This window comes from Thamnophis elegans, chromosome 3 (assembly GCF_009769535.1).
Source record: "Thamnophis elegans isolate rThaEle1 chromosome 3, rThaEle1.pri, whole genome shotgun sequence".
Classification (NCBI taxonomy): Eukaryota; Metazoa; Chordata; class Lepidosauria; order Squamata; family Colubridae; genus Thamnophis; species Thamnophis elegans.
Window position 1 is genome coordinate 128,443,464 of NC_045543.1, and position 15,596 is coordinate 128,459,059.

The following is a 15,596-nucleotide window of genomic DNA, read 5'->3' on the forward strand; positions in this document are numbered from 1 at the left end:
ATGAGATTTTGGAACCAATGAGGAAGGATTTACATCTGAACTACAGAACTATGCAATAATTTGAAATACAGCAGTCTGTATTCAAATACAGCATTCAAATACTGTATTCAAATAATACAGTCCTTGACTTATGACTATAAATATAGTTGGAACTATAGCTGTAAGACATGGTGGTTGTTATGCAGATTGCCACATGAGTCTATCTGATTTTATGACCTGGAAACTAGCAAAAAACCCCATGGAAAATTGCAGTGACATGACCACAGGACACTGCAAAGAGCCCTAAATGGTTGCCAATCACCCAAAATGCAATCACATGATCATGGATAGGTGTGGCCATTGTAACTTCAAAACCAGGTTGTAAGTAAGATCCATTGTAATTTCAAATGGTGGTTAAGTGACTGATCCTTAAGTGAGGACTACCTATAATGCCTTTTCGGTTTTCTCACGGAAAAGAAAGATGGTATTTTTCAATCTTTCTCAATCTTTTTTTTCTTTTTCCCCTTTCCAATCTAAATCTGAGCAGGAGCACATTGAGTATGAGAGTAAAGCAAATACTTTCTCCTTTTGGTTTGAGGAGAACAGAACAGAACACCCACACAAAGTAAAAAAAAAACAGATCAAAAGAGGACCAAAAGGGGGAAAATGGAGAATTGCAACTCGTAATCCAAGCCTAGCTGCAAATTCACTTTTAGTCCTTTTTTGCGATTTAAAAAAAATATCAACCCAAATTATTCCACTGCAAAAGGAAATTTGGAGCCTGCTTTTTTTTTATACACAGAGCTGTTCTCTTGTATATAAATGGTATGCCTGCACTTTAAATAAGATCTTGCAGACGGAGGAGCTCAGATTGGTTCCACATGTCACAGCTCTCTCTGAATGAAAGATGTCACTGTTGGATGTTTCTCCTCCTGTATCCAAACTTCTCCTTAATTGAAACATCATGCTTACAGTCAGTATGAAAACAGGCACATGTGTTTTTAGGCAGGCAGCAATATACCCTGAATTTCAATCTCTTAAATCCAAAATGGAAGAAACATTTTCTGCTGTGTTATTCCCCCCTTTTGTTCTGAGAGGTTGGGTTAACAGCTGGATGGTACCTAGGATTGCAACAGGTGCGGCTTTTCCCAATATAGAAAGGAAGGCGGTGATAGAAAATATTACACCTGCTGAATTTCTCCCTAGGCGGTAGTAATATAAGTATACTGCCAAGAGAAAAAAAAATAGCAACTCCACCTTGCATCTGCTGGCAATGAAATAAGAAAGATTTAAAGAAAACCAGAGATTTAATACTTTGCTACATTTTAGTTCCTAAGTGATTTAGATAAAATCTCCAAGTAACTAAATTTATCATAACGTCATGGCCAGGTCTTATAATTCACTTGGCAACAATATGTAGAGCAGGACTACCAGATATGGGCTATAAAAACCTGGGCAAAACTATGTCTGAATCGTTTTTCTATCATCTTGTGGTCACCTGGAGCTTGTAGTTCAGTTCAGGCAGCCTTTTTTTGGGGGGGGGGCAAGTGTTCCTTTGAGTCCTCATTGATTCTTGAAATTACCTGGACTGGAGTTTTCTTGCAAGATTCTTTAGAAATGTTTGCCTTTGCCTTCTTTCTGCATCTGAGAAAAGTCCATGGTCCCACTTCATGCCTAAGAGAGGATTAGCACTCACTGTCTTCTTCTTTATAGCCTGGTGCCTTAACCACTAACCAAACTAGTGCTAGTGCTTTGGCTCTCTAAAGTAGCCAAAGCACTAGAACAATTTGTAATTCTCTTCTAATGCTGAGATGTTCTTACCATCACCAAATTGTAATCAGGTTTGGTGTCCTTGCTTAACTTTGTAAAATCAGCCACAGAGCTGGATCAGTGGTGGGTTCTGGATCCCGTTGCAACCAATACACTGCAACGGGGGCCGGCGTCCACCACATAAACACATGCAGCACACACGCAGCGCACGCATGCTTACTTACCACCCGCGACATTACAGCTGCTTGGTGCAGCGTCGCGCAGGTGCCATACGCTCTGTACGCGAAAGCCCCAATCGGCTCAAATGGCGGTATATTAGCTCATATTAGCTTTTAATGAGAAGCTGGTGGCCCTAATATATAAATTTATCCCCAGTTTCCTTCTCTTTCTTATACTGGACCACATCAAATGAGAGGTCATGTGTTGATAACATTGTTCTCTTAATTATATACAAGAAGCTTCAACACTTCACCTACATAACTGAGCTAGGAGGGTGAGGCTTGGAAAGGACCTTCTCAGTAGTAGCCTTCTTATAGGAGCCGTAGTGGCTCAATGGTTAGAATGCAGTATTGCAGTTTACTTCTGCTGACTGCCAGCAGTTCGATTCTCACTAGCTCAGTGTTGACTTAAGCCTTCCATTCTTCTGTAGATGGTAAAATGAGGTTCTAGTTTGTTGGGGCAATATGCTGACTCTGTAAACAGTTTAGAGAGTGCTACAAAGCACTATGAAACAGTATATAAGTAAGTGTTATTGCTATTTCTATTAGGTCTAACATTAGGATGGACCTCACTCTATTAATATTTAGGAAGGCAATAAAAAATGTGTATTTCCATCTGTATTTCCTAGATTTTTGGTGAGAAGAACTGTAGTGAGATGGAAAGTGATAGGATAGTACAACGACATTCTGTACCTTTTAAATTGATTTATATCTTTATTAACATGGTTATGGGAGGCTGCCTAAAATCCACAGAATAAACAATATATGAATGTTTGCACATCAGATATAAAAGTATTGCCACTCACCATGCCAAGCATATCCAAACTGAGAGGTACATCATGAGACTGTTGCCTAATTGGTTCATCAGTCTTGACCTCAGTGTAGAACACCTTGAGCCAATGTCAAAGAAATAAAAATGCAAATAAATCAATACAACAAGGGTATATTTTATTTGTTAATAGTACTAATACCCCACCAAAAAACCTCAAGTCATGCTATGTTGCCTCACTGTGGTCAGGGGATATTAGGGTGGATATATATAGCCACCCCAACTTGGTAGCACATAATCAGTTACCAAACTTCAAGTTTCTGAAATATTTTCATGAAGTCAATAAATTGTATAAGGTTAAAGCCAATATTAAATGGTTCACCAACAAATGCACGATAGACATAAGCGCACCGACAAAACCGTGACGGACAAATGAGCGCCATCAAAATCGCTAATTGATTTTCGACAATAGCACGCTGACAAATGCACGCCGACAAAATCACGAGTGAATGTGCTGTGCCTTTAACATAGTGGAACGCGTATACGTACGTTATAACCCTGGGCTTGCAGGTTCTCTGGCTCCTTCTCCAGGGGTCTCTGAGCCAAGGGCAGCCCTGCCCGCCTGCTGCTGCCCGCCTGCCAGAGTAAGTTGCGAGGCAGAGAACCCCCTAGTCCAAAAGCCCCCCTTCCCCCCCCCACCAGCTGGGTTTGCAGAGACAGGTGATGGAATTGTTTTTCTCCCATTTTACATGCTCAGTGAATATTTGAATTAAGATTTAGCTGCCTCTCCTGGAGGACGAGGGGGGGATGGGAGCTGCTGTGAGCTTGGAAGCAGAGGGGGAGAAACTTTCTTTGGACCTTTGCTCCGGACTGACCACCGGAGAGGGCCAAAAGGGCTCCAGGTTGTGTCTCAGTGGGCATTGAAAGGGACAGGGACGAAGCAGGACGGGCAGAGAACTGGGGGGGGGGAGGCAGCAGAGCCCTTGCCTGTGCCTAAGAGGGCTTGCGTGGCACAGGGAACATTTCAGGTGTCTTCAAGATGAGACCTTCTCCCTGGGCAAGGAGGCTCCAGGCTGAGCTTCTCTTGTGGTTATCATCATCACGTTTTTGTTGTTGCGATTTTATCGACGCTTTTTTGTCGGCACGATTTTGACGTCACGTTTCAATCGGCGCTATTTTGTCGGCACGGATATGTCCATCGCGTATTTGTCAGGTCACAATGTTAAATTTATCTCATCACTTAGAACTGCATCCAAAACCTACAATGATACATGTGTATGACTCCATCAAAATAGCTAGATGATGAAGATACAAAATGAATAAAAATTAAAATATAACAAGGAAGTTTAGTAATCCTTTACTAAGTTGTGAATAATTATCCTTCAAACTCAAGAAGTATGGTGAAGTTTCTACCCTCAAACAAGCAAATACCATATTTTTCAGAATATAAGACGCACCGGAGTATAAGACGCACCAAAATTTTGAAGAGGCAAATTTTTAAAAAAAGTTTTTGCACTCTGAAGACCTCCCAAAAACGGTCTGTTTTTTGTTAAAATGGGCCTGGTTTTTTTTTCCAAAAAAGGGGGCATGAATAGCCTTTAGGAGGCTTGTAGAGTGCTCCTGTGGGATGGAGGGGACAAAAATGAGCAAAATAAATAGCCCATTTTTCAAGAAAAGGCCCAGTTTTTGTCAAAAAAAGAGGGCATGCATAGCTTTTAGGAGGCTTACAGAGTGCTCCTCGGGGCTGGGGCAAAATTTAGCAAAAAAAAAAAAGGCTTGTTGTTCTCTCATTTCTGCCCTTCCCAGCCCCCAGGAGCACTCTATAAGCCTCCTAAAGGTTATACATGGCCATTTTGGTGAAGGGGCGGGGTTTCAGGAGGCAAAAAATGCCGTATTCAGTGTATAAGACACACCCAGATTTTCAGCTTCTTTTTTGAGGGAAAAGGGTGCGTCTTATACAGTAGTTGTTTCTTTCTTTGATATCTACCCCAAAGGCTCTACTAACAGTTAGGGGCTATTAAATCATGTCGACTACAAGCGACTGATGGAAAAATAGTCTTCCTCCCATCCTGTCTCCAATAATACTTCCAAGAATAGTCTTATATCACACTTTGATACTATACACCAGTCTTATCCATAGTCCTCACATCCTTTTACTTCTCTCAAATTTGCCATGCAGAGTCATTTGTTCTATTCCATCATCTGCTCGTGTCACATGCTCAAAATATGTAAGCTTCCATTTGTTGATCTTTATCAAGGGAGTTCCCATTTGTTCTGAGAGCAACTGAAATATTTTTTTTTAAACTTCTTAGTTTTACTTTAATAATTAGCTAAGTCTCCTTTATTTTGGGCTAATAAAGGCGTATCATTTGCATGTCTTAAAGGATTAGCATTTCAGCCTCTAAATTTGAGTCCAGCTGCCATTTCATCTACTCCTACCATTCTTATAATATATTCACTATATAAATTAAACATATGGGGCTCTATGTATTCTTATCTCACTCCCTTTCGTATTCTGAACCACTTTATTTTTTCCAAATTTCATTTCTTACAGCAGCTCATTGTAAAGTCCCTCTGAAGAATAATCTGATGTTCTGGCATTCCAATTACCCTTAATGTATTCCATACTCTGGCATGATCTACAATCAAAGGCCTAGTTGTGGTTAATAAAGAAAAAGGTAGATCTCCTCCTTATATTCTCTTGCTCTCTCCACTATTCTTTTTGTGACAGGTATCAGATCCTGGGTCCTTCTGATTTTTGTGAATCCTACTAGCTAATTTACCATTTCTTTTTCCATGTATTGGACTTTTTTCTTTTTGACAACCTTAAGAACTTTACTTGCAAGGAAAAAAAATTCACATCTCCCTTCTTCAGTTTCAGATATCTGTAGATATAGCTGAGGTCTGGACCATACAGTCTTGTTTCACATTTGTTGAGCGAGAGATGATGGTACTTTATCTACAATTTTAACTAATCCACACCTGGCACTTCTCTATCAGTGAGATAAATAGATAATTTCCTCTTTGAAATTCTGGGAATATTTTTTTTCTGCTTTGGATTTATACTATCCAATATATTGCTTCTACATCCTTGTGTTCTCTTTCCATGTAAGTCAGGAGTGTCAAACTGGTGGCCCGCTGGCTGGATGTGTTACGTGCAGGCCACTACTACTCCAACTCCATAAAGGGAAAAAATGTCCTGAAACGTCACATGACAGCAATGTGACACAGTGAGTTTGACACCCATTTAACTTACCCATGTAAGTTAAGCAAATTCCTTTCATAGATTTTTTTTAGATCCTTCAAGTCAAATTTTGACGACCCAGATAGTCTTTTTAATGTTATAATTCTCATGTATTTGATACCAATAATACATGGCCTATTCCATGTATTTGAATCTGATTCTGTGTCTTACGGCAATTCACAAAAACATGTCTAAAAATAAAAGTACCCTTTCTCCCAGCAACAGTCCAAACCTCTTTCCAGTCAACCCCAGCCTAGCCATGCCAGTGCTTGGGGAAAGAGCCAGGTCTTCACAGCTGTCAAGTGCAAAAGATCAGGTCCACAGCTGAAAGTCCAATTAAACTGATTTATTGCTAGTCATACCTATGAACAGGAATATTCATAACTGATGGTTAGCAACTGCTAGGAGATGGCAACAGAATTCAAGGTGACTTGGATTTGATTTGCTTGTGGCCACATTGAAATTCTAGGCTTATTCCTCTTTTATCTCCACCCCCAGGTCCTGCCACTCCTTCCCTTACAGCTGTAGAGGGCTAAAAGTGTAGGGATACCACTGATTTCAGGTGGGAGGCTGTTCCAAGACACTGGGGCAGCTACTGAGAAGGCAAACCTCTAAGATCTCATCAGCTGGCAACTTCTTTTATATCTAGGGAGGTACCCTCAGGGAAAGGTGCAAGTAACCTGTGACATATGGGGCTTTAAAAAGTGATAACCAATACCTTGAATTGCAGCCAGAAAGCAACTGGAAACCAATGAAGCTCACACAGCAGTGGTGTTACTTAGATGAACCATGAGGCATCCAAAACTATTCATGCCACTGCATTGTGCTTTCAGGCGTGGCACGACAAAACCGCGCTGGTCAAAATCGCGGCGATAAAATCGCGGCCCTAAAGCCGCGACATCATCACCGCACGTCATCACCGCCGCGACAACAGTGCGGCAACATAAGGGCGCTTTAAAACGGCGCCGCGGCAGAAAGCCGACTTCATTTAAGGTAAGCGTTAGGATTAGGTTTAGGGGTTTGTTTTAGGGCTTGTTTTAGGGTTTGTTTTAGGGTTAGGTTTAGGGTTAGGTTTAGGATTAGGGTTAGGGTTAGGTTTAGGGTTAGGTTTAGCATTAGGTTTAGCGTTAGGGTTAGGTTTAGGGTTAGGTTTAGGGTTAGGTTTAGGGTTAGGTTTAGGGTTAGGTTTAGGGTAGTGAGTGCTTGGGAATGCGCAATTTTGCCCTCCGCGATTATGTCATCGCGGTAGGGTCGCGTTTTTCCTTAGCGCTTAGAACGGCACGATTTAGTCTTCACGCTTATGTCTCTGCGCAGAAGGGCTTCGCGGATGTGTGGTGGAACCGCTTTCAGGTGCATACATGTCTTCTTGATATTACATTTAGCACCTCTTGTCATTTGCTATAAAATACCTTGTGGACTTTCACTGTCACATTTGTAGTGGTTGTAGCCCTGGATTAACCATTCAGCAAAGTAAGTATGTTATTATTAGGGCACAAAGGGAAGGAGAGCATTGGATTGTTTTCCTCGCAGCTATCAAACCCTTAATTTTTCATTGCCACATTGGTCTTTAGTTGATTTTTTTTTTTTGCAATTGTCCTCATCTGCTGTGTTTGATTTTAATCTCCATTGTTTTTTAAAAAACTTTCTTTCTGGGAATGACTAAAGTTTAAAAGTTTGGGTTGAAGATATCATCAGATATCACATTAGTTTCAGTCTCATGGCACGAGTGTTTCACTGCCATTGAGGGGCACCATTGTTGGGTTGTGCTTAGAGCTCTTTGTGACCCTATAGACCAGGGGTCTCAAACTCAAGGCCCGCAGGCCAAATCTGGCCCACAGGGTGCTTAGATGTGGCCCATGGGGCCACCTTGAAAACAGCCAAGGACTGGTCCACAGTGCCTCTGCCAGCAAAAATGGAGCTCGGAAGGGCCTGTTTTCAACTGTGACGGCCTCCTGCAGCCCTCATGAAAACAGAATTTGGGAGGGCCACATGATGCCCCCCGAGTTCCATTTTCACTGGCCGAGGGTTGCAAAAGGCCATTGCAGCCAAAACTGGATGTACAGCTGGATGTCAAATCAAGTTTGACACCTCTACTATAGACCATAGCATGCCAGGACGCTCTGCCTTCCTCCGTGTCCTGAGGTTTGCCCAAATTCATGCTCATTGCGTAGATGACACACTCTAATCGTGTCATCCCCTGCCATTCGTTTCTCTTTTAAATCTTCCCAACAGCAGGGTCTTTTCCAATGAATCCTCTTTCTCATTAGGTGGCCAAAGTACTTGAGCTTCAGCTTCATTATCTGACCTTCCAAAAGACCGCCAGGATTGATTTTCTTTAGGACTGACTGATTTGATCTCCTTGCAATCCAAGGGATTCTCAAGAGTCTTCTCCAACAGCAATATCTTTACTGAAGATATTTTACACTAAATTGTATACCTTTTTTCCCGGAGACCTGCTAAAGCTAAAACAAATGAAAAAGAAAGTTTCCTTCAGGTCAACTTCAACACCTGAAGCTCCCGTGAACCTGCGTATTGTTGTCTTGGCAACAGTACAGAAATGGGTTGTTACTGCTATCTTTCCGGAAATTCTTTCAACTTCCTGTCATCCTTATGGCTTTGGTATTGTTTTATGATCTTCCATCCAAGTACTAATTAGGCCTGAATCCATTTAATTTTAAAATCCAGGCAAAATTATCCAGGGGTTGCCAGCAATCTCCAAAACTAATTGTATGATTCTTGATGAATGTATTCTATTTTATTTTTCTTTATGTACACTGAGAGCTTATGCACCAAAGACAAATTCCTTGTGTGTCCAATCACACTTGGCCAATAAAGAATTCCATTCCATTCTATTCTATTCCATATTCCATTATTCTATTCTATCCTATCCTATCCTATCCTATCCTATCCTATCCTATCCTATCCTATCCTATTCATTCTAGTACCAATGCAGCAATGTTGTTACTAATACTCGCTTTTCTCATACGCCTTTCTTCTATAATGTTTATTTAAACGTTTATTCTATTATTTAAAATAACTAGGATGAATCTCAGGGGACAGCCCTAGAAAGCACTTTGTTAACTGGTTTTATAAAATGATGTATTCTTAAAGAGGGAACACATTGGTTTGTTTCCCATATGAGGGAACCAATCAGCCCTCAGCCAAGTAGACTAAGAAGCAGAAATTGGTTTCATAATTTATTACAAAATCACAAAAGAGGAAAGTATTCATCTTCTTCACAACAAAGGAAGCACAGCCAGCTTCTTCTGGAAAGAGGAAAAGTTGTTCAGCTCTCTTGAGCAAAATTCAGCTTAGAACTTTATATCTCTGATCTAAAGCAATCTAAGGCATGCACTTTAGTATCTACCAGCGATGGTCAAAAAGATGAAGAAAGTGACCAGGACCATTGGGGTATCAATGGCATGATCAAAGTGCCATCTTGCCCCTTTGAGACAGTCCCTCTCCTCCCAGTGGATACTCCTGACTTTGCCCACCTGATTAAAGGTGCTTTTAATTACCTGCCAATGTCTGGCAGAAAAATAAAATCAACACATACTTACAGTGTACCCTGTGATGGTATTTGCATGCTGCTGAGGCATTCTCCATTGAATATTAAGTGCGGTGCAGTTCAAAGAATCCAGTGTTATGTCCACAGGTGGCCCCAACCTATCTGTTTTTTTAAAAAAAGACAAAGCATTAAGAAGTTGCAAGAAACAAAAACATCTTCAGTAATATAAAGTGACTACAGATGTGTGTTCTTGTTTTTTTTTTTCTATGAATGACTTCAAATGGTCACGCTTTATTGTGTACTAGCTGATGACCTGGCATAGCCTGTGTATTTATTTAAAGGGGGAAAATGTCTAGACCAAATATAATTTTTAATGTTGGGTTCTCCATCCTCCAGAGGGAGTCCCCTTGTGGAGTACTGTGAAGCCATTACCATGGAGTTCCACTGTACAGTAGAAACCATTTTATGGCAGTACAGTAGAAGCTATTTTAAGGCACAATAGATTGTATCATAACAGAACACACACCCGGAGGGCAGAGGTGGGTTGCTCCCGGTGCGGATCGGGTGAACCGGTAGTAGCAGCGGTGGGAGGCTCTGCCCACCTGCTCCTGTGCATGCACTTCTGCCCGTGTGCGCGAGCACACCAGTTTCCAATTCTACCCACGTGCATGAGCAAACAAGCGAACCGGTAGTAAACAAAAATGCCCAAGGAGTGTTAGGGGTGTCTTATGCCACAAAGTATTTGCTTCCAGAGAGTAAGTCATCTATGTACCAAGTTTGGTTGAAATTGCTCGAGGTGTTTCAGAGTTATGCTGGAACACACACACACACACACACACACACACACACACACATCACACTATGCTGTTCTATTTTCTTCTCTCTTTATTTAAAAATAAAGGCATATCTTATCTGGATTGAGACTGCAGTGTTTAGGGAAGGAAGTTTAACTTTTCCTCTCCATGTTCTCCATACCCAAAGATTACCTAACTGCAACTTATAAAACAGGGAAAAGATTGTGAGAACCAGTGAGAAGTGGGATGGGTGATAGATGATAGTATGTGGTTTAGGTGTCATGGGAAGGAGGTTATGGTTTTGAAAAGATTCATGACCAAAGAGAGAAAGATTAAATCTTTGTTTTTTCATGGATTGTTGTATTAACCCAATTAGAATTGCCATTCTTTTTTTTCAGCAAAAAGCAATGAAAAACTGAAATATACTTTATTTATTATATTTTTATATCACCCAGTTCAATTGTTCAAACAACAACAAAAAGCACAAGAGATGCAGAATTAAAAATTGGGCAACCTACAAAATCCCAGATGTCTGTTCAAACAAGATGGTTTTCACCAGCTTGCAGAAATCTAGGAGGGAGGATACCAAACAATCCTCTGCAGCATGGAGCCATCACCTTTGAGCTCATGTCCCCTGAATTCTTGTAGAGAAAAGTATCCTTTCCATGTCTTTATGAGCAGACAAGAAAGATTCTCCCAGGAGAAGACAATCCCTAAAGTAACACTAGGTTCAAACTATGTAAATTCAAACCAGCGCTTTGAATTGGGCCCAGAAATTTAATGACCACATTTGCAATGACTGGAAAATAGGTCTCATCATGATGGTACAAACTTACTTGACCCTTAGTTGAAACTCTACTCTCCATTGAAAAAAAGTGAATGGGATCCAGTAGAAACTCAAAATGTTCTGCATTCTATGAAGAACTCTTTGGTTGGGGTTTATTCTAAAACTAGTCCTCCCTTTCCATGAACGCTACAATATAAGACCACTGTGGAAAGCTAAGAACTGTGGGAAATCTGGTTCATTCTGTCAATACACTCTCTGGACTGACTTTTAAAGTTTGTAAATATGTACATACATCTGCTTTACCTTTATAAAGAAATGATGAAGTGGGCAGATGGGTCTTATATGAGTACAACCACATGTTCTAATTAACAAAGATGATTAGGGGTCTGGAGAGAAAACATATAAAGAACGTTTGCTGGAATTGCGTATGTCTAGTTTAATGAAAAGAAGGACTAGGAGTGAAAAGTGAAATTCAATGGTGAAAAGAGTAAGGTTCTACATTTAGGCAAGAAAAATGAAATGCACAGGTACAGTATAGGTGGTACCTTGCTCAATAGTAGTAACTGTGAGAGGGATCTTGGGAGTCCTAGTGGACAACCATTTAAATATGAGCCAGCAGTGTGCAGCAGCTGCCAAAAAAGCCAACACAGTTCTAGGCTGCATAAACAGAAGGATAGAATCAAGATCACCTGAAGTGTTAATACCACTTTATAATGCCTTGGTGAGGCCACACTTGGAATATTGCATTCAGTTTTGGTCGCCACGATGTAGAAAACATGTGGAGATTCTAGAAAGAGTGCAGAGAAGAGCAACAAAGATGATTAGGAGACTGGAGACTAAAACATATGAAGAACGGTTGCAGGAACTGGGTACGTCTAGTTTAATGAAAAGAAAGACTAGGGGAGACATGATAGCAGTGTTCCAATATCACAGGGGTTGCCACAAAGAAGAGGGAGTCAAGCTATTCTCCAAAGCACCTGAGGGCAAAACAAGAAGCAATGGGTGGAAAATAATCAAGGAGAGAAGCAACTTAGAACTAAGGAGAAATTTCCTGACAGTTAGAACAATTAATCAGTGGAACAACTTGCCTTCAGAAGTTGTGAATGCTCCAACACTGGAAATATTTAAGAAGAGATTGGACAGCCATTTGTCTAAAATGGTATAGGGCTTCCTGCCTGAGTAGGAGGTTGGAGTAGAAGACCTCCAAGGTTCCTTGTCATTCATCTGCCTCTGTATGTGCACAGAAATGAAATGAGTTCCTCATTCCTTGCCATGTTCCACAATATCAGTATGATAAGGACTATCCTGCCGTCCTTGTTTAAGTCTTCTCAACATCTCTTATGAGACAACATAATTGTTCCAGGGCATTTCCCTGAAATGTTATCGATTCCATAGGGCTTCCAAGAATTTGCAGCTAGACAGGTCAGCTTCTTCAATAACTGTCAGTGACTGATATTTTTTTTAAATGCCCCCAATGTCTACTGACTTACTCCATTCCAAAAAACAAACAAACAACCCACCAGCACAAATGGCTTTTTAATTCAGAGAGAGAGAACTTGTGAGCAGTAACAGGTTTTAATTAACGTAACTTTCATTAGGGCTGCCTGTTCATTGTACAAAATTATAATGTGGAGTATTTTATTCTGGTTCAACATATTTTGTGAATCTAGTAAACGGTGGTTTATTGAACAGAACATGGATAATCAAGCCCCGACTTAATGTAATTAAGCTGTGGCAAGAGCCGTGGTGGTGCAGTGGTTAGAGTGCAGTAGTCCAGGCTACTTCTGCTGATCACCGGCTGCCAGCAGTTCACCAGTTCAAATCTCACCAGCTCAAGGTTCACTCAGTCTTTCATCCTTCCAAGGTGGGTAAAATGAGGACCCAGATTGTTGGGGGCAATATGCTGGTTCTATAAACCAATTAGATAGGTCTGTAAAGCACTGTGAAGCAGTATATAAGTCTAAGTGCTATTGCTAATCTATGTATTGCTATTTAGGCAACCATATTGAAGTGTCTTCTGGATTACACTAAAACAGGGGTCAGCAAACTGCGGCTCTGGAGCTGCATGTGGCTCTTTCCTCCCTCTGCTGCGGCTCCGTCACCAGTCAGCGCCACAATTTTGAGAGGAGCTTCTGGTGTGGGGGGGAGAGAAGCACAGTGCGCCAGGAGAAGACTCTAAGGCAAGGGGAGGGGTTTGCAATTGTCTCCAAAATTGATAGGGCTTTCGGTTATGATAAGTAGAGGAAAAAGTACGCAGCGCTAGGAGGAGATTCTATGGTGGGGGAATTGAACTTCCGGTCAGCTCCAGAATTGAACAGGGGGCTTCCGGTTAGGACCTTTGTGGCTCCCGGTGTTTTTTTTTTCTGTGGGTCCAAATGGGTCTTTGAGTGTTTAGATTTGCACTAAAACATAAAGCCACTGTTAAAACCAAATACAGATAATCCTTGATTACAACAGTTCATTTAGTGTCTGTTCAAAGTTACAACATCTTTTAAAAAGTGACTTATGACCATTTTTTAAAACACTTACAACCATTGCAGCAGCATCATGGTCACAGGGTTAAAATTCAGATGCTGGGCAATGGACTCATATTTATAACCTTTGCCATGTTGTGGGATCATGTCCCACTGACCTTTTATGACTTTCTGACAAGCAAAGTCAATGGGGGAGCTAGAAATCACTTAACAACCATGCTACTAACTTAACAACTGCAGTGATTCACTTAACAAATGTGGCAAGAAAGGTCATAAAATGGGGCAAAGTTCACATAACAAATGTCTCACTTAGCAACCTAAGTTCTGATCTCAATTGTGGTGGTAAGTCAAGAATTACCTGTATATTAAAATCAACACTAAAAAAGCAACTATTAGATCTTTAACAACAGGAAAAGGACTGGGTTTTTTTTTTTTAAAAAAGGGTGTTTTCATAATTAAGAAAGAGGTGAATTCCTCAAATCAATTGGGAGTACATTCCAGAGACCTGGGCCAGCTATCTACAGGCTGAACTATGAGTAAGCGCAAGATGGGCTTGCAATAACTACAGGCAAATGTCTACTGATGAACTCAATGGTAAGGGTAATTATATAGGTAGAAACATTCTCTCAAATACCCAGAGCATAAGCCATAGAATATATTAAAAAGTAATAACTAGTAGTTTGCATTTCTCCCAAAATCAATTGGCAGCCAATAAAGTGCAGTTAGCTTACTGCACATATGAGTTTTTCCCCGAGCCCAACTTGTTTGATGTGTTTTGCTTCGACTGAAATACTGGGGCCATACAGAAAGTCCGATGCAGTAGCCAAGTCTCAAGATTACAAGTACAGGAACTGCAGATTAAGTCTCTCTTCTTGGGACAAAATTGGTGTATCAACTAAAAATAATATCACTAAAAATTTCAATCACTTATCAATCGCAGAGAGATACATCAAAGGAGCCACGTCGTTACTAGAAAATGCTACAAAAAATAGATTTGGGTGTTTTCAGCATACTCATAAGCATTTAGCTCCAGGATGTCCCAAAATTTCACACCCTTATTAAAATACATTGGAGACAAGACAGCTTCAAAAAAGATATCACATCATAGCTTCAAAAGACACCAACTGAAACCTACCTGAGATATAGGAATGGACTATTGCAAAACCGTGGCACGACAAAACCGCGCTCGTCAAAATAGCGGTGATAAAATCGCGTCGCTAAAGCCGCGACGTCATCACCGCGCGTCATCACCGCCGCGACAACAGCGCGGCAACAGAAGGGCGCTTTAAAACGGTGCCGCGGCAGAAAGCTGATTTCAATTAAGGTAAGGGTTAGGATTAGGTTTAGGGGTTTGTTTTAGGGTTAGGTTTAGGGTTAGGTTTAGGGTTAGGTTTAGGGTTAGGTTTAGGGTTAGGTTTAGGGTTAGGTTTAGGGTTAGGTTTAGGGTTAGGTTTAGGGTTAGGTTTAGGGTTAGGGTTAGGTTTAGGGTTAGGTTTAGGGTTAGGTTTAGGGTTAGGTTTAGGGTTAGGTTTAGGGTTAGGTTTAGGGTTAGGGTTAGGTTTAGGGTTAGGGTTAGGTTTAGGGTACTGAGTGCTTGGGAATGCACGGATTTGCCCTCCGCGATTATGTCATCACGGTAGGGTCGCGTTTTTCCTTAGCGCTTCGAACGGCGCGAATTAGTCTTCGCGCTTATGTCTCCGCGGATAAGGGCTTCGCGGATTTGTGGTGGAACCTTGCAAAACAATATCTCCTATTCCCAAATTGCTAGTACTGGAAATCCTCTGAGAGATAGAAACAACCAAGTTACCAAACGAAGACTGGGAAATGTTCATCTTGGATTTTAAACAGTATCACTGCAATCTTACATATGGCAACTGTGAGAGATAGCGCCTAAGGAGGGGTAAGCCAGTGTCATAGACTATAGTGAAAGGATAGTTTCCCAAGAAGGAGGGAGCCCATTCGAGACAAGAAGCAGCTCAGCCAAAGTGGATGATGGATATGAGACAGAAAAAGAGAATAAAGATAACCACTACCTAGAATCTTCCAGGGTTAG

General features: G+C 41.0%; 1 protein-coding gene across 2 annotated transcripts in view; it reads right to left on the minus strand.

The window, feature by feature from the left end:
• EGFLAM (EGF like, fibronectin type III and laminin G domains) overlaps positions 1-15,596 on the minus strand; it is a 130,377-nt gene that overhangs the window by 70,270 nt on the left and 44,511 nt on the right. For both annotated transcript variants that reach the window (XM_032214274.1, XM_032214273.1), the window contains exons 2-3: positions 9,541-9,650; positions 2,774-2,857 (exon numbers count right to left, since the gene is read on the minus strand). In XM_032214274.1, the coding sequence (XP_032070165.1) occupies positions 2,774-2,857; positions 9,541-9,650 (194 nt within the window). The remainder of the gene's footprint in view (positions 1-2,773; positions 2,858-9,540; positions 9,651-15,596) is intronic.